Here is a 27,901-nt window from a genome sequence, read left to right as displayed (position 1 = left end):
GGACGGTTTCGCTAGTTTGGGTGGGATAGGAGCTTTCAGAGGGAAAAAGAAGATGACGGGTTTGTGTTTGAGCAAGTCCTTTTGTAAAATTCAAACCGAGTCAGATGTATTTCTTCCAAAAGAGCCTGTCTTTGTTAAACATGTTTTAGTCATTCTCGGCGTCAGAGGACAGTTTGAATGTTCACACCCAAATTGATGTAACAGTAGATTGTGTTGTAATGTCTTTATTCTAAGAATGAACTTAGATTCATTTTCAGGGCTTTGCTAAATCAGTGTTTGAAATAGCTGTTTAACACCAAGTTTTCTTTTTCACTTGATTTTATAGTTTCATTAATCTGATTAATCTCCATTATTCTGATTTGCTTAAAAGCTGAAAAGTTGTTCTGTCTGAGAACAGTTTAAAAACCAAACTCTGAAGAGTTGTGTTTCATTAGTTTCTTTCTCATGCACTTCTGTTTTTCCTTGTACGAGAAAGTGGGATTTGTTTGCTGTGTGTATCGTATGGGACGGTGCCTCACCCTCGTGCACACCTCTGTGGTTCTCCTGTCTGTCTCCGTCAGACTGTGAGCCGCCCGGGGCCTGCCGCGCTCTGTGTGTGTCTCCTAGTGCAGCGCCGGCACCAAGCACGCGCTCAGTAAACAGTGCTGGACAGACCTCACCCGGTGGAAGTGTCGTCTTTGGACTCCTCCCCACCTTGGGCTCTTTGCCTCCTGATAACACGTGGTTGGTGTAAATGACCAAAAATGGGAAAAAAATGAAGGTTCCCCAATAATAAAAGTGGTTTTAAGGGTGTGGGTATACTCTCCTGACTTTCATGTCCTGGTTGCTCTTTTTTTTTAAGAGAATTTGGAAATTTGATGGCTTGGATTTGTGGAAGAGACTTGCAGCGTGTAGACAGACCCTTCTCTCCATGGGAGGACACACGTGCTTTGCAGGGGGTTGGGGGGGGGGTCTTTCGAGGCCTTAGGGTGGCCTTCGTTCTTACTTTGTGACGTCCGGCTGGAGGGATGCTGCTGTTTGCCCTTATGTTGTGTTCCCTTAATGCTTTAAATATCCTGCTCAGGGACTCATGCAGTTCAAGACCTCTTTTTCTGTTGTACCTTTTTAAACCTAAAAACATTCAGCCAGTAAATTGTCTATAATACTCCTTCCCGTCATGGTTTTAGATCGTCTCCAGCTTCAAGACCACCACGTCGAGGGCCGTGTGCCAGCTCGTGAAGGAGTACATTGGCCACAGGGATGGTATCTGGGACGTCAGTGTGGCGAGGACACAGCCCGTGGTGCTGGGCACCGCGTCTGCTGGTGAGTCTGCAGCGAGCCCCTCTGCTTGCCGGGCGCGACGGCCCTGCCAGTGTCGGTGGCGGACCGGAGGCCGAGCATCACCGTCACCAAAGCAGTCAGCGCTGCCGTGCCCTGTTGGGCCTTGCCGCCGTGACGTGGTGTCGGGTGGGCGGACGCTGGCTCTGGGGTCAGGCAGCTGCATCCGCCATCACTGTTCACGGCAGCATGAGGGAGCGTGTCTGTTACACAGACTAGGTATTTTTTTGACTGGCTTTCTTGTTAGTCACGGTCGAGCGCATATCTGCCTGAATTGATGTATAGCTGAGGGAGGGGCCTTGTGGTCTCTGAAGCGGGCCCGTTGCTCTAGGGTTTAGGTGGAAGCTGGACCACTGGTGGCCCTGTTTGCCTGTGGGACTCCTGGCGCAGGCGTCCGAGAGCCTTTTTTTCTCATTAAAGAAAAGATAGTTTTTGAAAGCCATCCAAGGTGCATAACCTAATACCCTTTCAGATAAAAATTGCTAAAGTTAAAAATGGTGCTCACTTGTTGAAAATGACTTTACCAGCCTGCGAGATGTTACTAGGTTCTACTTTTTGAAGTAGAAGTGGAAAATGTTGCAGCAGTTAGACCCATGAAGAAAATTCTCTTTCTTGTTTGAAATTATATTCACACATAAGCTCCCCAGCGTGTTCTGGAAATTACAATTAGAAAGAAAAGAAAGGATTTTCCTGTTATGTAAGAGGAAAGGTCCAAAGGAATATTTGTATCTCAAATACTTGTAACTGGATTTGAATTTGCATTTCAGTGCTGCGTGATGCTTTGGAAAGTGTTAATTCAACAAAACAATGGAGCTGTCACTTAAGGACTCGGGGGAGGTGCAGTCCTTGTGACAGTACGTTGAGGGTCCAAGTCTCTGGGTTTCCGTTTGCCACTTCCCTGACCTCGGACAGGTCACCAGCTTCTGTCTTCTGGGAAATGTTTTCTTTGGTCAGTTGAATTACAGAGTAGTATAGAGTTGCAGAGACACTAGTGATAATATAACTTCTCACTTATGTTAAAAAGACCATAAAATTGGTTATGGGTCAGTTACTCTTGTTTTTTGGATCTTGCAGATCACACGGCTCTGCTGTGGAGTATAGAGACGGGGAGGTGCCTCGTCAAGTACTCGGGCCACGTGGGGTCAGGTGAGCACCACAGGGTGGGTGGTGTCTTCTGATGGGAGGTGTGCTGATCTGGCTGTGGGGCCCACGGGCACTCGTGGGCGGTCAGAGCGATGCTGCCTGCGCAGCGGGAGCCTTGTCGGGGAAGAGCATGCGAGTAGGAATTGTCTGTTTCTTTTACCGTTGCCTAGAAAGCCGCATGTCAGCAAATTTGGAACTGAAATGTCTACTTTTGTCAAAGACTGTGTATTCATTTCAGAGGTTCCCTTTCAGGGTGATGTTGCTTTGCATGTAGTAGGGCCCAGGGAGGGCTGCCGTCCGTCCCCGGGCTTCCTCCCTGCAGGTAATGCACGGCGGTTGCAGCAGCTCTGCCCTGCCCCCTGAGCTGCCCCCATGCCTGCACCTTGTGTTCTGACCGCATCTCGCCCACTTCCTTCCGGGTGCCCTTGGTGGTTCCTTCTTTCTGGCCTACTGTCCGCTCCCGTCTGTCAGGTCGCCTCCCGGCTCCCTCTCCCCTCGCCAGCCACCGCCACAGCCCTCCCCTTCGTGGACACGTGCAGGTGGCGCCTGCCTTCTGCGTCCGTGGCCGCGTGTGCCCCACCTGCAGACGTCGCCCGGTGGGGGCACGTCTGTTGTCCTGTCTGGGCTGTGACCCACACTCTTCCCTCTCTCCAGGTCTCGTTCCCTCGGGGGTCCCTGCTGCCTCCTCACACCCCTCCGCATGCAGCTCTGCCTCCACAGGGGGTGTCTGGGCGGGCGGGGTCGACGCTCACGGCTTTGCAGACGTTCTCAGGTGAACGTGTGCTGAGCCTTTGTTTCCCCACTGCGCATTTATTCGTTGAAGAACATTGATACGGTGAAACTCGTACACATCGCCTAAAAATTAAGAGGGTGTTAGCAGTCTGTATAAAATGTTACTGCAGGCTCCTGCCTCTCCTTCGTACTCCATTTCACTTCCCCAAAAGTGAAGCCCCTTTTAACAGCTTTATGTATTCTGCTTTTTTCTCCCATTTTCCCAAATAGCCTATTTTATTATTTCTGAGGTTTTGAGTCTTAGACAAGTGATTCTTACAGAGGCAGTGAGGACCCACTCCCTTGCCACATAGGTTACTCTCCACTCTTGTCCTTGCAAGTAGCTACAGTGCGGTTCTTACTCAAATCTCAGTATGGCCACATGGGTATTGTTCACAGCTGCTCATGTACGTGCCCTCCTTGCGGTTGCCTTATTTTTATTTGGTCTGGTTTCTGTGTCTATTCCAAATCCATCCCCTCGCTCCACCCCTGTGGTCTGGCCACGGGATGACCGTCTGCTCCCATGGCCAGACTCGACAAGCGTCTCTGTTCCTTTGTTGTGGCTCTCGTCCCTTCCCTAGAGCCTCCCATGCTGCCAGATGGCTTCGATGCCCTGCTCTTCGTGGGCTGCCCTGCGTGTGTTCCTTCCACGTCCTGCGGCCAGCGTGTGGGGTGCGGCGCTGCCCTGGGTGTGGTGAGGCTGGGTGACGGGAGTTGGGGCGCTCGCGTGTCTGGCCTTCCCTTCTCCCGAGGGTGCTGTCCTCCGGGCGCCATCTGTGTAGGGCTTGTGTCCTGGCTTTTGCTTTACCCACTATGTGGTGCTCTGATGACATGGTGAAGGTCCGTTTAACCCTGCTCCGCCCCACCCCGGGATTTCTCATCCATGTGACTCACCACAGGTGGTTTAACATGTCTCTGTCCTGGCTCGTTCCTCTCGTATCACCTGACCAAGCGCCCTCCTGTGCATTGGCCCCTCTGCCTCAAGGGTCCCATGCTGAGCGTTGCAGCTGCCCCTGCTGGAGCCCTCCCGAGTCAGGCCTGCTGTGCAGGAGATGGTGCTTTCTCCCATGTCTTGTTCTCTTTCACGTTTGTGTTAGAGTTAGGCCCACAAACAATAGATGAGGTGTCTTCGAAGCTCGTCGTGAAGACCGTTTGTCTCTGGTGTCCTCTCCCTTTCTGCTCCCTCTGTGGCCACTGTGTGTTGAGTTAGCTGCATGTTGGGGGCTGCTGCATGTCTTTAGGGTGCTCGCGGGGCTCGCCGTCCTTTTCTGCATTAGCCACAGTGCGCTGACTCTGGCGGGGGGATGGTGTCGCTGCAGCCCGCCCTCTGCTGGTGGCACCTGAGCTCGCCTCTGGTGCAGTTGTGGCACTGTCCCTTGGGTAAGATCAGTGCTCAGTTTTCACTTTATTAGACCTGTGCAAACACTGCTGACAGTTAGCCAGCACTGTGGCTGTGAGCAGTCATTAAGCACCCACTGTATGCCAGATTCTTGGCCGAGCACTCAGCGTGCATTCTTTCACATCTCACGGAGCCTGTAGAAACATGGTGTCCATGCTCCCTGTGTCACTAGGAAGGTGCTCAAGGTCACACAGACATCAGGGTGCAAAGTGGCCGCTGGTCTTACCAGTTGCTCCTTGGCACTGGGAGTGTTATGTTTATTGTAGGCATTATTTATGGTTTGCTGTTTTTAAGGAGGTTGTTTTCCACGAGTTCTTCCCACATTTTCTGTCGTCTAGAGTTAATAGTGAAAGCATCTTCTAGCATTTTCCGGTTCCTCAGAAAAACAGAATTCCAGGGGCGCCTGGGTGGCTCAGTCGTTGGGTGTCTGCCTTCGGCTCAGGTCATGATCCCAGGGTCCTGGGATCGAGCCCCACGTCGGGCTCCCTGCTCAGCGGGAAGCCTGCTTCTCCCTCTCCCACTCCCCCTGCTTGTGTTCTCTCTCTCCTGTCTCTCTCTCTCTGTCAAATAAATAAATAAAATCTTAAAAAAAAAAAAGGAAAAACAGAATTCCAGTGGCATAGCTGACAGAATCATCCTGAAGGCACTTGCTGAAGTTTGCTGAAACTTCCTGTGTATTCTGTGCACGCCGTGCGTGTCTTCCCTGTGTGGGTGTGAGGGCTGGCTGCCCCACGTGCCCGGACCCAGGTCAGCTCTGTGTTGGGGTGCCTGGAAGCCGCTCCTTTCATTCCTCCTGGGAGAGCTCGGTGGCAGGCAGGGAGGTTCCAGCAACTGGGTTCCAGTCTCGGCACACTCCCGCTGCCGTCTCATCGCTAAACTGTCGGGACGAGGGGAGGGCTGCTCTTCTCTCCTGCTCCCTCATCCCAGCAAAGGAGCACCACCTGGGAAGACTTGGGCAGATTGCCACAGCTGTCCACACTGATCCTGACTCTTCCCAAGCTGGCAGGCGCCTGCCAGCTTTGTCCGTTCCTGGGGTCTCCTGGAACGGGACAGGAGGCAGGGTGGCCTTTTGCCTGATGGGCTGGGCAGTCAGCCACGTCCCTGCTATATTCTGTCTCTGTCTGTTGTCATAAGTGTTTTCATTTCTGTCCCGACTTACTTTTAACTCTAGGTGGCTTCCTTATCTATAAAAAGAAGTAGATTATTTATATTTTTTTTCCGTGTGTCCTATACTTTGGCAGTGTGATAGTTGATAATTGTGTTTTCATGTATCTCTAGTCTCTTATATGTTTACTCATAGCTTAATTATATGGGAGGATCTAATATTGAACTCTTATAGTTCTTTTAACTTTTAAAGTCACCTTGTAGTTTGTGCTGTAGCTTTGATAAATATTGTTGATATGTTATTTTAAACCTGTTTTTGTAATATTTTTATTTTGCAGTAAATTCTATAAAGTTTCATCCGTCTGAGCAGTTGGCTCTTACTGGTATGTTGATTTTTTTCTTTATTGAACAAAATTATTGATAATTTTGAAATAGCTGTAGTCATCCCTTTCTTGTCCGTGCCTCATACGAAAGTCAGATGGTCATTGGTAGCCATTTTATGCAATACTCGAGGAATGGAGAAGGAAAAACAGGTCAAATAGAACCTTTTTAAACCATAGTGGATTGTGAGTTAGATGAGCTTGACTCTCGTGTGAGATTGCAGGTGACCCACCGTGAGGTTGCCTTACAGAGCACGTGGTGGTCACTGGCCTTCCCGCTCACACTGTGGTATTTCTCAGAAGACTGACCTTGCTTTTCTCCTGCCCTGTCACTGCTGGCAAGTTCCTAATCCTGCATGCACCTGAAGCAGAGACGCGGAAATAGCCCCAGGTCATGGCGCTCTGCAGGGCCAGTGTTTTTACTTCTTTCTGGGGAGCGCTCCTGGGCCCTGGTAGCATGGGTTTGCCATAATTTTATGTTGGACGGAGGAGTCTTCCTGTAAAATCATCTGACACCTGATTTTTGGGGACCCTGACAGTAATCTTGAAGGATAAACGTTTGGTGAGTGGAGGTCAGTGAGCTTTCTTGTGAAGGATCAGAAGTAAATGTTCTCATTTTTGAGGGCCCCATGGTCCGTGTCACAACTTCTTAGCTCTGTGTTAGTGTGAAAGCAGCAGAGGGGGTGCCCAGGTGAGCGGCCATGGCTGTGGGCAGTAAGCCTTATTCTCACAGTGGGTTGTTGCCTGGCTTTGGCCTGTAGGCCAGATTTTGCTACCCTGAGAGGATGAAAATGGGGTTAATCAGGTGCTTTTCCATGTGAGCAGCGTATGGTGGGAAAGTCAATTTGAGAGCCTTCTGTGTGAACAGGCCTTGACCACAGTAGCTAGTTGATGCCTGAATAAACAATTGGAGAGCTTTACACCTTGTGAAATGGTTTGGTGTGTGACTGTGAAGAGGGAGGGTGGAGGGAGACCAGTGACAACCAGAGGTGGGGCAGGGAGGAAATCAAGACATTCTCATAAGGGCTGATGGAAGCTGAAGCAGAGCATGTAGTGGGCTGGAGAGGGTCACGTGGGCCGATGCTAAGCGAGCTCGCAGGTCAGGCCATGAACTCGCTTGACACCACAAGAAATGTGCCACAGTCCACGTGTGGCCGCTTTGGGGAACTTCTGCAGCCACAGAGAGAAGTGGGTTCAGGCAGGTCCTCCGTCTGGCACATCTGTGGGCCGGTGTGTGCCCGTGTGTGCCCTTCACTGTCCTTTCTCTTTCCGGTCTCCAGTCTGAGCAGCACTTTGCACACTTGGCTCGTGAAAGTAAGGTCTCAGTACTCAGTGGGGGCCCGGCAGGTTGTGAGCCCATCAGTGTGGAGTGGAAGAGAGCACACGTTTGTGTGAGACTCGCTTTTCTAAAATATCTCGAAACTACTGTGGTCATAAGCTGAAGTGTAGTTGGGTTCCAGTTTACTTAGGTTAGTTAGATGGAGAATAAAATCTGTTTGTAAATTTCTTACAACTTTTTACCCTAAAATGAAAGGGGGGATATTTTTAACCACTGTCTTAATTATATACATTTAGCCTGTTGTCGGTAGTATCATGCAGTCTCAGATGTAGCTCAGGATCACTGAGTTACAGAGCCTAGCAGAAAGCACATTTTACACATGGTGTGCACTTCGGGTAATTGTGCCCTAATTTCTGTCCTCAGCTTCTGGAGATCAGACTGCCCACATTTGGAGTTATGCCGTTCAGCTGCCGACACCCCAGCCCATTGCCGACACTACTGTAAGCAGCACCTTTACTTACCCTGAAAGCGCGACATGGGGTATGTTGGTAGGGTTCTGGACATTTGCAAAGTTTAGGATAAATTTATAATGTCTTACAGACTGGATGTATGTGACCCCTCCCCTTGCCCCCCGCATCCCATAGTTTGAAGCCCTCACCTCCCAGTGTGACTGTATTTGGAGGTGGGCCTCTATGGAAGTAATAAGGTCCTGAGGCTGGGGCCTGATCCCAGAGGATCGGTGTTTCCTCTCCCTGCGTGTGCCCAGGAGAGGCCATGGGAGTATGTTGTGACAAGCCAGGAAGGCCACACCTTGATTGTGGCCACCCAGTCTTGGTGTTTTGTTCTGGCAGCCCGAACAGACCAAGACAGTGCCTTCCTTTGTGTGTGTGTGGTTTGTTCTCACCCCCCTTTCCATTGGCCATTAATGTTTAAAAATTGTACGATTCCGTCCTATTTCTAAATATTTCGTGTATTTTAGACAACATGTCTTTCATGTAAGGTAAACAGTGTGTGTCATTATCACGTGGGTGAAGTTTTAACGCAGGTAACGGGAGGTTGCATATGGAGAGGAATGGTGGGTGGGTTTAAACCACAGAGCCTTCGATGACCTTTGTCCTGTCAGATGCAGCGGTTCCCCTAGCCCAGCACCCTGTGTTTACTGTCTTGCAGAGACCACTTCCCTAGCTTCCTCTGCAGGGCAGTGTTCTGCCATCTGGGGTTCACGAGTGGTTAGCCTGTCCCTATGTTGCGCACGCGGGTGGGGGCCCGCGCCGGGCAGCTGAGCGCAGCTGGAGCATGGTGTGCACTCTGGCTGTAGCTTTCAGGAGGACGGCAGTCACCCTGCGCTTGGGGTGCTTCCACCTTTGAACATTCCGTGGTTGCTTTTTTTATTTTGTTCTAATTATTTTAAAAGATTTATTTATTTTGAGAGAGACAGAAAGAGAGCATGAGTGGGGGGAGAGAGTATCTCAAGCAGATTCCCCCCTGAGCAGGGACCCTGACGTGGGGCTCGATCCCACGACCCTGAGATCATGACCTGAGTAGAAATCAAGAGTTGGACGCTCAACTGACTGAGCCATCCAGGTGCCCCTATTTCTTTTTTTAAAGCAGCTTAAACATCGGTTTCTTTGAAGATATATTAAGTAATTAATACATTCCAGTGATGAGTAAGAGTTTTCTTTAGTGAAGAGGTCTGAACAATTCTTTTTTTAAAGAGTTTATTCATTTGTCAGAGAGCGTGTGCAAGAGCAGGGGGAGGGTCAGCCGGAGAGGGAGAAGCAGACTCCCTGCTCAGCAGGCACCCCCCCCCCCCCCAGCCCACGGGGCTCGGTCCCAGGACGCTGAGATCATGACCTGAGCCAAAGGCAGACGCTTCACCGACTGAGCCACCCAGGCGCCCTGAACAGTTCATTTTTAATTGAGCACGTTGTGTCTTTTGTCTTAACATGTTTTTCCCTTGTGGAATAACCAGACTGTCACCTGCTGTGGGAATTCACTCAGGAAGTAGTGCTGACAGAGGACAGGGCAGAGGGGAGGCGAGGGTTCACGCTCAGAAAGTTCAGAGAAGGTGTTAACACTGTATGGATTTGTTTTCTTTTTCTTTTTTTTTTTTTTGAAAGTTTTATTTATTTATTTATTTGACAGAGAGAGACACAGCGAGAGAGGGAACACAAGCAGGGGGAGCGGGAGAGGGAGAAGCAGGCCTCCCGCGGAGCAGGGAGCCCGAAACAAAATAAGAAACATGCCAGTTTTGGCAGAGGAAGACATATTTCCAGTACTTAAGTTACAAAAACTGAACGGATTATTTACAGTATTAAATCGACTTTCTTTTTTTCTTTATGATTTTGCTTGCCTTGGGCTGCCTCAGGTTTTGGGGGTAATCCAGGAGAGCACCTTCCGAATGGAGCTAAGCCTGTGTCCATCAGTGACCAGAGCCGCCCCAGCAGCCCGGCCATGGAGGGGTCAGAGGGGTCGGAAGGGTTGGCACGGCCTGCCTTCTGTAGCCCCACCCAGCACAAACCCTGCCGCTAGTCGTCATAAGCTTTTGCTGGCTGGTCTTGGCTCAGGTTTTCTTAACAGTTCTCCTGCATGTGAAAACAAAACTCTCATCTGCTAAGATTTTGTTCATTTTCATCAGTACAGCTTTTAGACAGATGTTTTATCTTCTTTTCTTAAAAAGATTTTATATTTGAGAGAGAGGGAGGGAGAGAGCCTGAGAGCAGGGCCGGGGGAGAGGCAGACTCCCTGCTGAGTGCAGAGCCCGACGTGGGGCTTGATCCCAGGACTCCAGGATCATGACCTGAGCTGAAGGCAGACGCTTAACGACTGAGCCACCCAGGCGCCCCTGTATGTTTTCTTTTTAATTTGGACCAGCGAATTTCACTTGGCATCCACCACACTGATAAAGAAATATTTGCGTGGTGTAGTGGAAACAGTTCTAGATTATCTGTTAAGTCACCATGTACCACCAGTTGTGTGATGTTGACTAACTAATTTAACCTAGTGAGTGGCTTAATTTTCCTCTTTGGAAAGTAAAAATTGAAGCGAGTTACCTAAGCAGCTCGCAGGGGCCCTTCCTGCCCGGGAGCCCCGATTTCAGTGAGTGAATCAGGGCTTCCTCAGTTCTGGGGCTGCTGGTGCTCAAGAGATACTTGGTGTGGACTTGGCAGTGCTGGACGTTCAGTTCCAGTGCTGCTGACAGTGAAGGCGGTTCAGCTTAAACAGATCGTCCCTAAGACACTAACACATGAGCAGTTCTCACCCTCCATCCCCTGCCTTTTGTCACGTTAGTGTTAAAAGATCTTATAATTATTCATGAATAGGATTTAGCACATTTGCATTTTAAGATATCTTTTAGTTCCTTGTGTAGTTTGGGAAAATGACTTCTGTAAAGGTTCTGTCACCTTTCCAACATGGATCCTGATAGCTAGACCTTTCTAAAGTGGGAGCTCCAGGCCACTCTTCTGAGACCCGAGGTCTCTCCCCTGGACCTGCGCTGAGGACATCCTTGCGTTCATGCTTACGTGTTACCTTTCCTTCCACATACTTGGGGAGGAGCCCAGTAGGTGCACTGCTGCGGGTCTGGGTAACTGAACAAAACTCTCGGGATGTTTGGGATTATCTTCGACGTGTCTCTTCTTTCCCTTCCTGTCTTCCTCTTCCACCGTTTCCACTACTCTGACAGCTTACTGCTGCCGATTCTTATGTGATGCTTGGATGCACTTCTTTTTGTCCCCGGGATACCCCTTCTGTAACATCAACCCAGAGATGTCTGTTGAGCCGTGGCCCCACCCAGCACCCCTCTTCTGCACCTGCCCGAGGCACCGTCCAGACCACCCCTGCCTGCTGGGGGCAGTGAGGTCGGGAAGCTCCTCAGGAGCAGCCGTGGGAGCTGAGAAGCCCTGTGGCCCAGGGGCTGGTGTTTCCTGGAGGAAAGCCCTGAGTTGGGGCATCCGCATGCGGGATTTGTAGTGACCGTGTTGCTCCTCCTGTCTGGAAGTGGATACCAGTCAGGGTCCTTTCACCTTGAAAACAGTACACTTCTGGGACCTGTCTTCATGCTGAGGGGCGGGTGCTGTGTTCACCCCAAGCTGTCTTCATGTCTGGTGCCCACCCCTAACTAATTAGTCTCCCTGGCTCAGGCCTGGCTGCTCACATTGTATTGTGTCTGCACAATGTCAGGAGTGGTCTTTGTGGAGTTGCACTTGTCACCTTGGCTAGCCCTTTGCCAGCCCCTAGTCCTTAGTTGGTGGCTCTCCCCGGCTCCAGCCCCGACGGGGCGCTCTTGCTGTACCTCCCTCTCCATGGGTCCGCTCGGCCTTTTTCCTGGGTGCTCTCCACCCTCCTGATGCTGCTCCGCACAGACCACCCGCCTGACTCAGAGTGCCTTGCATCTTGCTTCGTAGTCTTTGCGGCAACTCTGCATAATTACGTATGTCTGACTTCACTGTGGGGTTGTGAGTCCCTGTCTCCCTGGAGGTCTGACTTCACTGCGGGGTTGTGAGTCCCTGTCTCCCCGGAGGTCTGACTTCACTGCGGGGTTGTGAGTCCCTGTCTCCCTGGAGGTCTGACTTCACTGCGGGGTTGTGAGTCCCTGTCTCCCTGGAGGTCTGACTTCACTGCGGGGTTGTGAGTCCCTGTCTCCCTGGAGGTCTGACTTCACTGCGGGGTTGTGAGTCCCTGTCTCCCTGGAGAAGTCCCTCCTGCGGTTCCACCAGGCTCTCCCTCAGCTTCCTGCACTTGACCTGTGAGCGCCCCGAGCTGTGCGCTCCCGGCATGCTGCCTCAGTTGGCCACTGCCACACTCCTCAAGGATTTCCACCTCCCTGCCTGCCTTTTGTCCGGATCCTCGTAGGCAGTGCTCAGACCTGGCACAGCGGCATCCATCCTTACGCCCGGTGTTCCTCCACAGACCTTGGGCCTTTCATGCTCTGAGTACCTCCCGTTGGCTCGGCTGTGTGTCCCTGCTGCGTGGGGCTGTGCTCATCGGCATCCCCTCCACGCTGCCCAGCTCAGTCAGCCCTTGGACTCCTTACTTACATTTGATGCTCTGATCCTCTGTTAACACCTGTGTTTCTCCCACTTCCTTTCTCTTGAGTCTTGTTGGTTGGGTCACATCCGGACCCGTGTGAGCTGTGCGCCTGTCGTTTCACCTCTGCCCCTCTGCCCCCGTGACCTTGTTGGTGCAGCGCAGTCTGCTCCTGTCGTGGGGCTTTTGCGTCTGCTATTCCCTCGTCTGGGGGTGCTGTTCCCCGAAATGTCTGTGTGCCTTCCTCTCTTGTTTTCTTCATGTCCCACCTCAAATGTTACTTTAGCAGAGTCTTTTCCGGATAATTCTGTATAAAAGAGCAGCTTTTATGACTGTCCATCCCTTCATCTGCTTTATTTTCCTTATTAATGCTTATTACTGCCTGACTGTGTGTGTGTGACATATCTTTATACTGCGTGTGTGTATGTGTGACCTGTACCCCCCTTGTGTGTCCATGTGACATATATCCTTGACCTATGTTCCTATGTGATGTTCACATGTGACCTGTATCTCTATACCGTGTGCGTGTATGTGGGACATAGTTCTCTGTGCCCTGTCTTTAACACTAGTGTGTGTGATTAATGGTATATTATATACTTCCATACTAGTGTGTGGGCAATGCGTGCATGCATGCCCGTGTGTGTGGTCTGTCTTCCTTGCTAGCGTGTAAGCTCTGTGACACGAGGATGTTGTCGGTCCCTGGCTCCAGCGCTGTCCACACCGGCCTGTCCGTTGTTCTGGTTGTCCGTGTCAGACAGTGGTTCTCTCTCTCCTCTGCTCTGAGACCGGCATGTGGCCTGGCAGTGTGTAAGGGCCGGATAAAGATTCGTTGAAGGAGTAGATAAACATTTTTTTTAAGAGCCGAAGCCTTTTATGCTTTTATTTTAACTTTTGACGAAAGACCTCATTCATACTATAGGAAAATAGGTGAACTCTTGTATCTATTCCTATAGCAACGGGATTCTAAGTAGCTCCTGAGAATTGAAATGTTTCTTTTCTTATTGTGATAAATTACTGACTTTCAGTTACATATTACTACATTTCTATTAATACATGGTGAAAACTCAAAATCATTTTATTTGCCATATTTTGGTTAGTGGAAGTGGACGGTAGCTCATTTGATGTCATAGTGGCCTTAGTTTTTTTTCTTATACTTGGTCGTGGTTTTTAGCCAAGTAGATAATCATACAATTGATAAATTGTGAGCTCCAGTTAAATACCAGATACTGTGCTGGTAGTGGTCATAATGAGGATCGAGTCCTAGACAGACAAATGACAACAGTCTGATTGTGTAGCCGTGTCAGAAAAGACGCAAGATTCCCAGGGAATTTCTTCTCTGCTCTCACCATCAGCAGCAGATCTGTGGCGAAGACGAAGTAGAGTGTTCTGATAAAGATGAGCCTGATGTGGACGCAGACGTGTCCAGTGACTGTCCTACCATCCGGGTGCCACTGACATCTCTTAAGAGCCACCAGGGAGTGGTCATAGCTGCTGACTGGCTGGTTGGGGGGAAGCAGGCGGTGACGGCCTCCTGGGACAGAACGGCAAATCTGTTCGACGTGGAGACGGCAGAACTTGTGCACTCTCTGACAGGTACTTTAAACATTTGCATTTTCCAGTTGTGTTTTTTGATTGATGTGCATGTGTTTACATCTTACCTTGCCAATTCCCTCTTGTTCAGTTCCCATGGTACTCAGGTTGTGATTTTTCAAGGATTCTTTCTGAATTATAGAACTGTTTGTTAGCTAAATTTGTTCTGTCTTTAGGGGATTTAATTGTAGCACTTTATATCTAGATATTTGAAAAGCTCCCTATTGCTTTGTAGCCAATTTCCAGAAAATTAGTGTCTTAAGATAACAAGAATTTATAACGTCATGGTTTCCCTGGGTCAGGAGTTCTGGGCATATGCTCGCTGGCCCTCGTGGGTGAAGTGGTGTTTGCTGCCTGGGGCTATGATTTCATCTGAGGGTTAGAGTCCGCCCTCCTACTTACCGTTGTTGGAAGGATTCATTTTGTTGTGGCCCATGGCTGAGGTCCCCGTATGGCTGAGGTCCTTATTTTCTTGCTGTCAGCTGGGGACTGCTCTTAGCATCCAGAGGGTGCCCTCAGGTCCCTCGTGGCCCCCTCTAGAGGTGTTTCCCCACATAGGTGTTTGCTGTCTCTCCAGCTTCCTGGAGAACATCTCTTCTAAAGGGCCCGCCTGATTAGATCAGCCCACCCAGGACAGTTTCTTTTGATTAACTTAAAGCCACCTGATTTGGAGGTCTTAGTTACATCTGCAAAATCTGTTTTGCCTTTTAATGTACCGAGCTTACCGGAGTGATATCTCGTCACATTTACAGGTTCTGCCCAAACTCAAGGGAAGGTATCATCCAGGGTGTGTATACCAGGGATGGGGGTCACCGGGACATCTTAGAATTAAGCCCACCTCAGATGTTTTTGCAAATTTGTCAGTAAGTGAATTTCCTCATTGAGTGTTAAAGATTGTATTTTACTAAGGGCTCCGCATATCATATTATTAGAAGTTATTCTGGAAGTGAAGAATTAAGACTTAATCTGTTCACACACTTAGCCTGCTAAAGAGATTTGCCAGACCTTCTAACTGTCAGGATCAGGAAGTGGGTTACACTCACACTCCTTTTCCTGACCCTTTTAAATGCATGAATGAAAGGACTTCCAGTTCCTGAGGGAAAACCAATCCCACCGTGAGCTCACATGCTATTTTTAAGTGATTTCTTACTTTTTCCTGCCTCTATTCACGTTTACAAAATTAGCAGTAGAGACCATAAAGACTTGTTTGATTCTTGTGTTCTTAAGAAAACATCACTCTAACTGTACCTGCAGGTGGATGATCTTGCATTTTTGTCATCTTTGGTTGTAGGGCATGACCAGGAGCTAACGCACTGTTGCACACACCCCACCCAGCGGCTTGTGGTGACCTCCTCCCGGGACACGACTTTCCGTCTTTGGGATTTCAGGGACCCTTCCATCCACTCCGTGAATGTCTTCCAGGGCCATACGGAGTGAGTCACAGTCATTTAGAGATCTTTCTTTAACTATTCGTGAAAAAGGTTTTGCCGGGTGGATATTAAAACTTAATTCTTACCTTAATTTCCAGCTCCACTGTCTTCCCAAATGGCTGTTCTTTTCCTAAACGTTTAGCTCCATTTGTATATTTGCAAGAACTTAGAAGACAAAGTCACTGAAGTTCCCACAAGGAATTGGATGGGGGTAGAATGGGGCAGTGGGGGAGATCAGGAAATACACTAGGGTTGGTGACACTCATGTCCTCTGCTGAGAGGGCCCAGCCAGAGCTGGGGAAGAGACACACTCACCCAGACACACACACGCACGCACATGCGCTCTCACACACTCACACACAAATGCACATGTGCTCTCACACACACATGCACACACTGTCACACACAATCTCTCACATGCACAAACACTATCACACATGCACACTCAGACTGTCACACATGCACACACTCACACTACCACACACGCACACACACTATCACACTCACACTGTCTCACTCTCACACAACACTCATGCTCACACGTGTGCACACACACTCTCTCTCACACATGCACACACCCCGGCCTTCATCTTGTAGTGCCTCCCTCTGCTTGGCCATCTCTTGGGCAGCTCAGGCATAACTGTGTCTTAACAGAGCTCTTATTTCCTTCCAAAAACTTTTCTCCTGGCCTGACCATTCCTGACAAATTACATGGGCCTCTGTTCGGTTACTCGTCTGACAGATGTCCCTAGTTCCCCACTGTGCCCCATCCATTCCACGAGTCCTACCTCCTGACTGTCTTGTCACCTGTTCCCATGCCACTATTGTCCCTGCACGCTGCCCCTCAGGACCGGACTGTGCCTGTTTCTCCATGGCCGTGTGTGTCCTGCTTGAGCTTCTGCATGTCCAGAAAAGCTCCCGCATGCTCAGTAAACACGTCTTAATGAATGAACACTTGCTTATTTGGCTGCTTGAAAATACGGGTTTTCTTCATTCTTTCGTATGATGCAGTAAATGAGTCTGTTTTATGTGTTAGAACGCTAAGATTTCATGTTCAGGATTAATGAAATGTTCGCAAGGGAACTGGGACAGAGCTTTTTAAGAAGCTTGAGATTGGAAAAGAAGTGGTGTCTTGCATCTGAGGTGTGCTGCAGTGTTGGTGGTTGAAATCTCGGTGTGTTCTGAGAGTTTCCACGGTTATTGAATCGTGATTTTTTGCTACCAACTAGAATAACCATAGCCCCGAAACAGAAGATGGCTAGTTCTCTGTGGTTGATCAAGGGCAGTGTTGCCACCTGTGTGTAGGGCGGCTCTTGCCATGCCCCTACTTTCACAGGTTTCGGTCCCGCGGGCTCTGCTCTTGGCCATGGAGGGAACGGCTTCCAGTGAGCCTCGCCTGGACGATGCGGGGGGGGCAGCGGTGGGGCCGAGGGGGCCAGGAGCAGCTGCCCGTCATCTGTATTTGGGGAGAGGTTGCTCTGGGCCTGGAGGACGGGAGGAGCCCTGTGCTGTCTGTCACTGGTGTGTAAGGTGAGCTGGGCCCCCTGCACGCACAGCCCTACGCTGAGCCTGCGCTTCTCTTCTTCCCGGTGTTTTATTTTGAAGAGTTTCAAGCATAGGTGAAATTGAGGGGAATAGGGCAGGTGGTGTCATGTTTCGCATGTCTGATTGGGGGTGTCGTGTTGCAGCTGGTGGATATATGAAATAATGGCTGTTTTTGAAGAGGTATGATTATGAGGGAACATAATTGATTATGAAGGCTTGTTACTCTCACGGAATCAGGAGTTCCGTAGAGCGGGCGTGGACCTGTGTCTGTCCCTGGGCCTCTTGCATCAGCATCCCCCAGGATAGAAGTTGATGCTTCCGTTCACTATAGCTGAGGACATGTGGGCTTTTGAGCAAACACAGAAGATTTATACAAGCACCACTCTTAATCAGACCATGTGCGTTTTCTCTTAACCGAATTAGGATGAATGAGCATGTTCGTTGACGTGTAGTTACAAAGATAAGGAAACGTTCTCCCTTTGGCGCTGATTTCCCGTGGTAAGGTTCAGAGAAGGGGAGGTTTTACCTTTTTTTAAGCCTTTGGGAATTGGCAGGGCCCAGCTGGGGCTTGTTTCCTGTGGCTGCAGCCCGAGTCTGTCCTCTGTTCCCTCATCATGATTGTGTGCAGGTGGGAGCCTCTGCTCCCACAGTGTGGAGAGGCCCCTGCCTGGTAAGACCCCACGCTGCATGGTCAGCAGGTGGGGCTGCAGCCTGCGTGATCCCTACTAAACAACCTTCCTGTGTTCTGATTGCCGTAAGCCTCTGCGAATCATTGCAGTTCGGAAGAGCAGGAGGTGAGACATGGAGAGGGTGTTTAGGTGAGCCTCTTAGTCAATAACTGTTGCTTTCTTGTCTCTGGTGGGGGCTCTCTAGGTTTGAGCTCATGGGACAAATAAATCCTACGCCGTACGGTACGTGTGCAAGTGATGTCAGCATGTGCCCACCCAAGGGCATGCTTTCTTGTAGAACACAGGAGCCTAAGTCCCGACTAAGTGCACAGGAGCGGCTGATTTTGACTGTGTGTTCAGTTTAATCACTCACCTGTGATGTTCTGAGTGTGGCTTCTCAGACACACTAGGCTCTCCTGCCTCCCCTCAAACCTTTGGTCCCTCTGACAGATGCCCCTGCTGCACCCGTCTCTTCCCACTGGCCACGGCTGCCATCACGGACCCATGGCCGCCTCTCTGGCATCCATCAGTGCTCACCACTGTAGGAAATAAGTCACACTGTTCTCTCTCGAGCTGTCTTCTAGCCTGGGAGGTAACTTGGTTTCCTGGGGTGATTTTCTTGAGTTCTTTTAACCCGTTTCTTTTCTGAACATGAAAAGCACAGCTCCGACAAGAGCTTTTCCATTCCTTACTTGTTGGTGTCACCTGAAGAGTTATAGGCGGAGTGTTCTTTTGGTGGATCTTTGCTTAAGCAGAGGCAGTGTTTCTTAAAAATCCATGACCACATATTTCACTTTGAGATGATGTGGGACACACTATGCAAAACTACTATCTTAGGGCATGTTTTCATCTATAGGAACTCATCACATATTATGTAAAGTTATGTTAGAATCTGATGTTTTATAATGTCATTTACTTAGTTGTCCAGTTATTTTGAATTTCTGCATGTTGGGTTTTCTTGTTCTGTTCTTTTCTTTCTTTTTTTTTTTTTTAAGGTTTATTTGAAAGAAGAGAGCACAAGCAGGGGGTTGAGCAGAGGCAGAGGGAGAAGCAGGCTCTCTGTAGATCAGGGAGCCCGATGCGGGACTCGATCCCAGGACCCTGGGACCATGACCTGAGCTGAAGGCAGACGCTTAACGACTGAGCCACCCAGGTGTCCAATGTGTTCGGTTTTCTTAAGGCAAGATGTAGCTGTATAGGTTTCAAGATTATTGGCCTAATTTTATAATTTGATTTTTCTGGGGTCTGGGAGAGATTTTTTCCTTTTCATTTTGTCGTACTGTTACCTGTGCTGCTGCGAATTCTGTGCCTTTTGGTAAAGGAAGAGTTTGAGATGTAGCGCCTCGAAGTTCGTGCTGCCGTGATTTCTGCTTGACATAAGCTCTGTGTAAGGTTCTCATTGGAAACGTTTAGAAGGCCAAATAGTGTTTTTTCCGTCTTTTGTGTTCCCTTTCGGTTTTCACTGTGTATTGTGAAAGCCCTTTATTATAATAGGAACGTTACCGTGATAGGATTTCCTCAGCGCAGCTCTGGCTGTGACTGTGGGAGCGGCTGCCGGTCGGGCCCAGGGTGCACCGAGTTCCGCCAAGGTGGATTTTAGATACTTTATGTCACTGGTGGTTTTCCCAATAGCAGGAATGAGAAATTGTGTGTACTCTTCTTGGAAAGAATAAAAAGATTTAACTGAGGTGTTTTGGAATGTCAGGAATTTGAACTACCAGCGGTTTGTTTTCGTAATTTCTGTCTTCATCGTCAGGAGATTGAACTGAAATCCAGTGCTTTTCATCTGAAATCAGCTAAATCCTTCCATGTTCGTGTGTGCGTCCCCTGACAGTAGGATCCAGTCAGTGAGCTGTGTGGGGAAGGCTTGTGCTGTGAAGGACAGCTTGCCCTTCCCTTCCCGAACAGTGGTGCATGCTCCGTGTGGTGGGGTGCGGCACCCCACTGATCCCAGCCGGACTCTGGCCTTGAGGGTTGTGCATACAGAGACCTTCTGCAAGAGGCTTTGATGGTAATAAAGCTCATCGTAAGGTTCAGTCCACTAACTGTCCTTTGAAAGGAACATGAGAGCTGCCAAAATCTGGATTGTCCTCTAACAGGAGGTCCTGGCTTCCTCCCTCCTGGCACTGCCCTTCTCTGTGGGTCGTGGTGAAGGGCCCCCCACTTTTCTTAGTTTTTGTTTTGTTTCAATTGCTATAAAAAGGGACTGACAGTTGAGGCAGTCACTGGTCATTAAGCTTCCTCCGTGGGTGGCCAATGACTCCAGTCTGTACCCAGCTGACAGTATTCATAAGTGTGAGTAAACTCTGGCATTGAAGAAACTCTGAAATTAACTCAACATGGGTAAAATATCTGAGAATGCAAAGTTGGTTTTTTTTTTTTCCTGTTTTGCTTTAATTCTTCCCATATGATTATAACTTTATCCTCCAAATGTGAACTTTGGTGTTTTCTTCTAAAGAAAACAAAACACCACATCTAACAAAACAAAATTAAAAAAAAAAAAATCAGATGAGAAATGATAATGATTGCTCTAAAGCTAAGACATTTTCATATGCTTTTATTCCCAAATAACCAGGGAAGGTATTTGATACTAAATACCAAATTCTAGGTCATATATGTATGAGATGAAAATAGCTTTAAATTTTGTGTCATGCGATTAACAGTTTTCTTTGTGCTTTTGAAGAGAAAAAGCATTTTTTTTAAAGATTTTATTTTCTTATTATTTACTTGAGGGAGAGAGTGCGTGAGAGAGAGAGAGCATGAGAAGGGGGAGAGTCAGAGGGAGAAGCAGACTCCCCGCTGAGCAGGGAGCCCGATGCGGGACTGGATCCTGGGATGCCAAGGGTCATGACCTGAGCTGAAGGCAGTCGCTTAACCGACTGAGCCACCCAGACGTCCAGAGAAAAAGCATTTTGACAGCATGACATTTTTAACTGGGTGATGGTGGATTTTAAGTGTTCTGTGTGCAGGCCCATGGTGGGGGTGTATGGGGGCTGTCTGGTGATGGACCACCTTGGAGGCTGAGATTTTGGTAGACTGCATTTGGTTTGTAGGTCCGGTATTCTTGGTGATCACTTGTGAGCCCTTGTCTGTGAGGAGGGTGAGGAGATACATGTTGTACTGCATGGTTTCTTCTGGGTGTACTGGAGGGTAGCTTCAGAAGAGCCCCTGGGCTGGGAGCGACAGTTGAGGAAGAAGGGGGCCTTGTAGCGTCCCAGCGGCTGAATGCTCATTGAGCCTAAACTCCTTTCACTTTTACACTCCCTGCCCAGGTGCCTGAGAGTCTGGAATTGTCTTCTTTTTAATTAGATGGTTCGAAAATAATTTTGAGACGGTTTAGCATGTCATGTAATTCCTGGTAATAGTTGGTTAATAAAGTTACCATAAAACCAAGGTCGAGAGAGACTAAGGACACCCCCAGTATACTGCCCCAGTGGTTGTGTTATGGTGTATTTAGGACGTGTCATTTTTAGTGCACATTTTCATGGAAATGAGCAAGGAGAGGTTAGTGAATACAGTGAGCAACTAGAGCTGCTGGGGGGCAGCTCCACACCTCGCGTTCGCAGACAAGGCTGTGGTTTTCCTGTAAATGCGGCCGTTTTTCAGGTGTCATTGGATTTTGCGGAGAGATTTTGCGGGTTGTCCTGTGTCGGCACCCGCACCTCCCCTTCACCTCCGGCTTCTAGTCTGTAGTTTGGGGACTTGAGAATTTACTTAACAGTCCCCTCTTGATACATTTAAAAGTTGTTGCCAATTCAGAGTACAGTTTTTCAAAGTAAGAGGAGATTTAATATTTATTTACTCTTTGAAAATTTCTCATTTAAGAAGGGCTAATAGGTACCTAATAAAAATAAGGACTTTAAGGAAATTCATGGGTAACACTTTACTTGACAGATTTGTTGTGAGTTATCAGTTGCTTCACTTTTCACTGAGATGACCTGAAGAAGAATCGTCAGGCTGTTAACACAGACTAAACACTTCCTAACTGTTACAGACTCACTAAGATGGACCTGAGATGTGTGTGGTGCTCATGGTCTGTGCGCCTGGCGCCTGACTGCCCATGCCGGGCCCAGGTGGGCCTCAGATCACCCACTCAGCATCTGCGCTTGCTTTTGCACTCAGCCTTGCCGTTGGGCCCGCAGGGTGCAGATGCTGCTGACAGCGGAGTAACACTCCATTTCCCTCTGTCCTCAGAGGCTCCACCGACTGGTTTCTCCAGAATCCCTCAAGGACCAGAACTTTTTTAAAAAGACTCTTTTAAGTGTGTGTGTATGTGTGTGTGTGTGTGTGTATGTGTACAGAGAGGGACTTTGGACACTTCCAGCAGCTTCCTACATGCTGTTGGAGCCCCACACTGTGCCAGATGTTGGCACTCAGTCCAGAAACTCCAGGGCTGAGTGTTATTAGTACTCATTGCAGAGTCCATGGAGTTGAGTGCTGGTACTTAACCCAGAGACTGTAGACCCCGTGCTGTTACCCAGCTGGTCTGATGAAGCGTGAAGCGTCCTTGCAGAGAAGGCTGGGGAGCAGTATGCGCGAACTTCTTGGGATGGCAGTCATCCCCCTCCCCCCGCCCCCCAGCCCTTTGTCTCCTGGGTTCCTTGCCTAACACACAGGGCAGGGCACTGGGACTTGCAGCCTGGAGAGCTGCTAGCTTCGGCCATGCCCCACAAGGTCTGAACCTTTGCTCAAGGGAGTCTAGTCTGGCTAAGGCTTAGTAAACTGAAGGAATAAAAGTATCTTCCCATTGTGTGTGTGGCAGTCCCCCACCCCCGTGATTGTCACAGCTCACGTGACTGGTGAGTAGAGGCGGCTGTGGTCCCCAGTCCAGGGCAGCGCCTGTCTTGTTGGGCCCGTGAGCACCAGGACCCCCAGAGAGTCAGTCCTCGTATGATCAGGCACAGAAGGTGCCTGTCGCTCGGGTCCGTCTCCCACGTGAATAAGGAGATGGGGAGTCAGAAGACTGATGATAGCTAACTCTGACCTTTCAGCATGACCTGGGGTTTTCCGTCGCTGTCCTTGCTTGGGTGTGGGAGCCATGGGTGCTCCCTGGTGCCAAGTGTTTCTTGTCTCCTCAGGCTCCTTCAGTAGCAAATCGAAACCCTGATTACAGGACACTTGTTCGTCAGAGTGGCTGAGGTAGCGGCCCCTTCAGTGTCGGTGTGAGCTTGGTTCTGGCTTGTTTAATGCATACGTGCACACATATTCCATGTTCCATGCAGCCAGCGCCCCTTCTCGTGGGCATGCTGGCACATCCGTGTGCACATATCTGCACGTCACACGTCATCTTCCATGTAGCCCGTGCCAGTTTGGCCAGGCGCATGCACACTCCCGGTTCTGAAGCACATTTGCACGCAGTCCTCGGGCCATGAGGGCCCCCGGCACCTGCAGTCCAGGGTTTAGGGGCCGTCACCCCCACTCCGGCACGAGGGACGTCTAGGTCAACCTCTCCCATAACCAGTGAAGAAGAGGGACCTTCCTGTGTGTATGGCAGGTCACCACGGACCCAGGGTTGGGCTTGCTGCCGTCTGGGACGTCTTCAGGAAAGCACCAGATCTTTCTTTGATGCAGTTTTTGGCTCATCTCCTGATGTATTTGAGAGTAAAAATCTTAGGGCTCCTAATACATTTCTGACTTTAATTTTCCTGATTATTCTGATGAATAGGGCTTGTCTATATTCTCGTCCTTTCAAAGTGGTTGTAAAAGTTTTCCTTTTGAAAGATTTAAATAAACGAATCCTTTTAAATTCTTCACTTCCCAGTTTTTATACACAGAATCACATAACGGTGATATTGGGACATTGGCTGTGAGTTGATTAGCATGTAACCAGTGAAGTTATGTTCAGAAACCAAGGGAATGAACAGTTAGCTTGTTAAAACCTGAGGGAGATCATTCTTTACCTCATTTAAATGGAGTACATTCCGATTTTGCCACAATTGTTGATATAATTACAAATATTCAAAACTTATTTATGGTTGGCTGTTAACACCGTTTAAGAAGAGTGAAACGGACACCTGGGTGGCTCAGTCGGTTAAGCGTCTGCCTTCGGCTCAGGTCATGATCCTCAGGGTCCTGGGATCGAGCCCCACATTGGGCTCCCTGCTCAGCGAGGGGTCGGCTTCTCCCACTGCCTCTGCTGCTCCCCCTGCTGGTGTTCTCGCTTGCTCTCTGTCAAATGAATGAATAAAATCTTTGAAGGAAAGGGGGAAAAAAAAAGAGGAAGAATGAAACAGTGACCAGACTTCACAGGAAGGAAATCAGAGCCTTGACCCTTCCTATTACAAGCATGAAGTTACCCTGTAAATCTTACTAAATTTAACTTTTCTGTTTCCCTTTTAAATCAGGTTGTGTGGAATTACCCTCTTTGAATAACCTTCTTAATTCAGTTAATCAAATACCAAGGAGGAGGCTTTAGCCAGGTAAACTAAGTGTTGTTTGACACATTCCTGAAGCCACTCAGGAGCCATCTCCCGGGTGTGGGGGGGTTGACCCTGGTGATGGTGGAAGCTTCTCTGAAGCCTCGGCACAGGTCTTCGCCGCAGCAGGTCTCAGCGGCCTGTCACGCTCCCTGCTGCCTGAGAACTGCACGTGTGCCGTTAGAGCGAGGACTGTCGCCGCCCCGCCGAGATGTGTGCTGTGTACGTTCTTCGTGGTGGCGTGCGCTCTCACACGAAGCAGGCCTGGCCCATCGTGGGGACTAGAACCCTGGGGAGTGAGTGGTTCTGTCGTTCGGTCCTGTCGGTGGCACAGATGGGGCGTCTGTCCGTTATGCCGCAGAGGGAGGTTCAGAGAGCAGTGTAACCAGCCTGGAATATTGAGCTCCTGCTGCTGTAACTTCTTTTTCCAGGGAGTGCTTCAGATTTAAATCCTGAAAAAGAATCACGTGTGACACAAGTGTAACTTTTCCTTTGAATGCCTTTTATCTCAGGGCCTGCTTTTGTGAGAGTTAGCCACGGAGCAGTGTTCAGAAGCGTGTTTTGTTTGGAGAAGAGTTTTTGTTTTCTCATTCAGGCGCCTGAGATCTGAAGACCCAGGCCACCATTGCGCCATCAGCGCCCTGAGAGGCACCCGGGGTGGGAAGGGCCGAGGCGAGTGCCCTCTCTGGCCCCCTCCGTGTTAGTGTGGCTGGCCTGGAGACTTGTTTCGTCGGTTACAAGTGTAGTTGATGGAACACACTGGGAAGCGGTGGTCGGAGAGGACCGTGGCCATGTGACGATGTACCCAGACGCGCAGTCACCATCCGCGTCTTCCGTGCAGGTGTGTGAGTGCGTCTGGTCGGCTGGTCCGAGAGCCCTGCTCTGTGTGTCGTGCCGGCGTGGGTGGGCCACAACCGTGTTGAACGTGGCCTTTTCTGTGAATGTGGCCACGTACTTGCCAGGTTGACAGGCCAGAGTGAGAAAGCCACACTGACCTCTCCCTGGATGTGCTTTTCCAAGGGGGCTCTGGTGTGTGTGTGGAGAGGGAGGACGCCCCTGCCCGCCGGGCGTCTCTGTGTGCTTGCTCCTCTAGTCTTTTCTTCTGGTGTAAAAGTAGGACTTGTTTGTGGGAAGCTCTGCAGTCCGTTTCCTACGCGGGGCTGGGAAAGTGCACTGCTTCAGCATTTTCCACATCATGTGTTTTTTTTTCTGAGCTGTGAAATTCCGGCAGATTGTTATGCAAAACAGTCTTGTGTCTCTGTGTGACTGGGAAGACAGCTGTTCGTCCTAATGAGGAGTGCTAGCATTACAGTCTTTCCGTTGATTGAGACCCACGGAGGGAGCGGAATGTTCCAGACCAGGCAGTGGTGTGCGGTGAGAAGGTACCGCGCTGTCAGCTGGAAGCACATGCTCGGCTGCTCTCGGCGACAAGATAAATGAGTTGGCTGGAGTTGGGCAGAGTCTGGGCTTTTCCAGCGAGCGGTCGTGGCTCAGCCGCTTCCCCGTGGGACCCGAACCTGAGGGTGCCTTTAGAACGATTGCCCCCTCACCAGCTTTTCCCTTTGATGCCCGACAGTACCTGTCAGGATTGTGATTTGTTAAAGATCTAATGGCTCTCAGCATTTCATTAACGTAAGCTGAGGCGGTCTCATGTGGAGACTTTTTCCATTAATGTAGCAGAATGCTTACAACCCCCTGAGGACGAGAGTCCACGGAGAAGCCCCAGGCGTCTGCACAGCCCTGTTTGCGGTTGAAGTCCTTAGAGCTTGTGGCGGCCCCTGCACCTGGCGCAGCAACCTCGTTTCCAGGCCAGCCCTCACCTTGCTCTTTGTGTTTGGAAGAGGGGGTTCAGGTGCGTCGTCAGGTTGAAGTTCTGGGCTTGCCCCCCTCCCCTCCCCGTTCTCGGTGCATCACACGTGGGTCCCTCTCAGGTCTCAGTGACCTCCACATTTGTCCACGTGTGACAAATAGCAGGATTTCCTTCTTTTTCATGGCAGAATAAGATCCCATTGTTTATACAGACACCACATCTTCTCTGTCCATTCGTCTGTGGACAGCCGCTTAGGTGGCTCCTGTGTCTTGGCTACTGTGAGTCGTGCCGCAGTGAACATGGGAACGCACGTAGCTCTTCAAGGTACTGAGTTCATTTCTGCAGGATATGTGCCCAGTTGTGGGTAGCTCCATTTTTAACTTCTTGAGGAGCCTCCATACTGGTTTCCAGAGTGGCTGCACCAGCTTGCGTTCCCACCGACAGTGCAGGAGGTTCCTTTCTCCACGTCCTCACCAGTGCTCGTGTTCTGGTTTTTTTTTTGTTGTTGTTTGTTTGTTTTGGTGGTAGGCCTTCTAGTGGGTGTGAGGTGGGATCCCGTGGTTTTCGTTTGCATTTCCCTGATGATCAGTAATGTTGAGTGTCTTTTCATGGGCTTTTTGAGCATTCATAAATCTTCCTTGGAGAAAGGTCTATTTAAGTTCTTTGCACTTTTTTTTTTTAAGATTTTATTTATTTATTTGACAGAGAGAGACACAGTGAGAGAGGGAACACAAGCAGGGGGAGTGGGAGAGGGAGAAGCAGGCTTCCCGCCGAGTAGGGAGCCCGATGCGGGGCTCGATCCCAGGACCCTGGGACCATGACCTGAGCCGAAGGCAGACGCTTAACGACTGAGCCACCCAGGCGCCCCAAGATTTTATTTATTTTTTTGACAGAGACACAGCGAGAGAGGGAACACAAGCAGGGGGAGTGGGAGAGGGAGAAGCAGGCTTCCCGTGGAGCAGGGAGCCTGATGCGGGGCTCGATCCCAGGACCCTGGGATCATGACCTGAGCCGAAGGCAGATGCTTAATGACTGAGCCACCCAGGTGCCCCGCTTTTTTTTTTTTTTTTTTTTAAGATTTATTTATTTATTTTAGGGAGAAAAGAGAGAGTGCATGTGTTAAATGGGGGAAGAGCAGAGGGAGAGGGAGAGAGAATATGCAACAATCTCTTGCAGACTCCCTGCTGAGCGTGGAGCCCAATGCGGGCTGGATCCCAGGACCATGAGATCATGACCTGAGCTAAAACCAAGAGTCGGACGCTTAACCGACTGAGACACCCAAGTGCCCCTCTTTGCACATTTTTAAGCTGGTGGTAGTGGTGGTGGTTGAGTTAAAGGAATAAGTTTTTCTCCAGTGTTCTGGTTAAACTGAAAGTTGGCATGGATTTTTTTCCTTAATCTTCTGGTATCAGGTGTGAGTATATAGACGTTTGGCAGGTTCTGTGTAATCCATGTCTTCTGGTAGCTTCTCTTCACTCCGTTGCCTGAGAAGGTGGAACAGAATAGAATGGACTGATTTTCTCGTGTGCTGAGAAGTTGGGTGTGCTTACGTTTACTCTTACAGAGAGGTTTCAGCAGGAGGAGCAGTTAGCAGGGACAGCCATCAGCTTCCGTGTCTCCAGTCTCCTTCCTTTCTGCTGCGTCAGGGTCTCTGGCAGCGAGCCCATGTGCTTGTTCCACGGTGGAGAGGACTTGTGTCTGCCCCCTGGGACTTCCTTATGGTCTTCTGACCCTGCGCCCTTTCCTTGCAGCACCGTGACCTCTGCTGTGTTCACCGTGGGAGATAATGTTGTTTCGGGCAGTGATGACCGCACCGTGAAGGTCTGGGACTTAAGGAACATGAGATCTCCCATTGCGACGATCCGCACAGACTCCGCCATCAACAGGTGAACGGAGCTGTTTGTCGTGCGTTGAGAGGGTGGGTTACAATGTGCTGTCTTGTCCACATAAAGTTAGCGTTTAATAGATCTTTGGAACCGCAGCTTTGACTTCTGGGGAAGTGTGTTTTTGGGGGTAATATT

General features: G+C 49.6%; 1 protein-coding gene across 6 annotated transcripts in view; it reads left to right on the top strand.

The window, feature by feature from the left end:
- Window positions 1–27,901, top strand: part of WDR37 (WD repeat domain 37) — a 62,558-nt gene that overhangs the window by 27,921 nt on the left and 6,736 nt on the right. For 5 of the 6 annotated variants that reach the window (XM_028114724.2, XM_028114720.2, XM_028114723.2 and 2 more), the window contains exons 6-12: window positions 1,167–1,302; window positions 2,392–2,463; window positions 6,073–6,117; window positions 7,817–7,893; window positions 13,774–14,014; window positions 15,303–15,444; window positions 27,632–27,766. In XM_028114724.2, the coding sequence (XP_027970525.1) occupies window positions 1,167–1,302; window positions 2,392–2,463; window positions 6,073–6,117; window positions 7,817–7,893; window positions 13,774–14,014; window positions 15,303–15,444; window positions 27,632–27,766 (848 nt within the window). The remainder of the gene's footprint in view (window positions 1–1,166; window positions 1,303–2,391; window positions 2,464–6,072; window positions 6,118–7,816; window positions 7,894–13,773; window positions 14,015–15,302; window positions 15,445–27,631; window positions 27,767–27,901) is intronic. The other variant, XM_028114719.2, reaches the window with a different exon arrangement.

Source organism: Eumetopias jubatus, unplaced genomic scaffold (assembly GCF_037043125.1).
Source record: "Eumetopias jubatus isolate StellerSeaLion01/CBP00866 unplaced genomic scaffold, mEumJub1_p1.0 scaffold_8, whole genome shotgun sequence".
Classification (NCBI taxonomy): domain Eukaryota; kingdom Metazoa; phylum Chordata; class Mammalia; order Carnivora; family Otariidae; genus Eumetopias; species Eumetopias jubatus.
The sequence above is the reverse complement of the archived record's forward strand: the minus strand, read 5'-3'. Positions and strand labels throughout refer to the sequence as shown.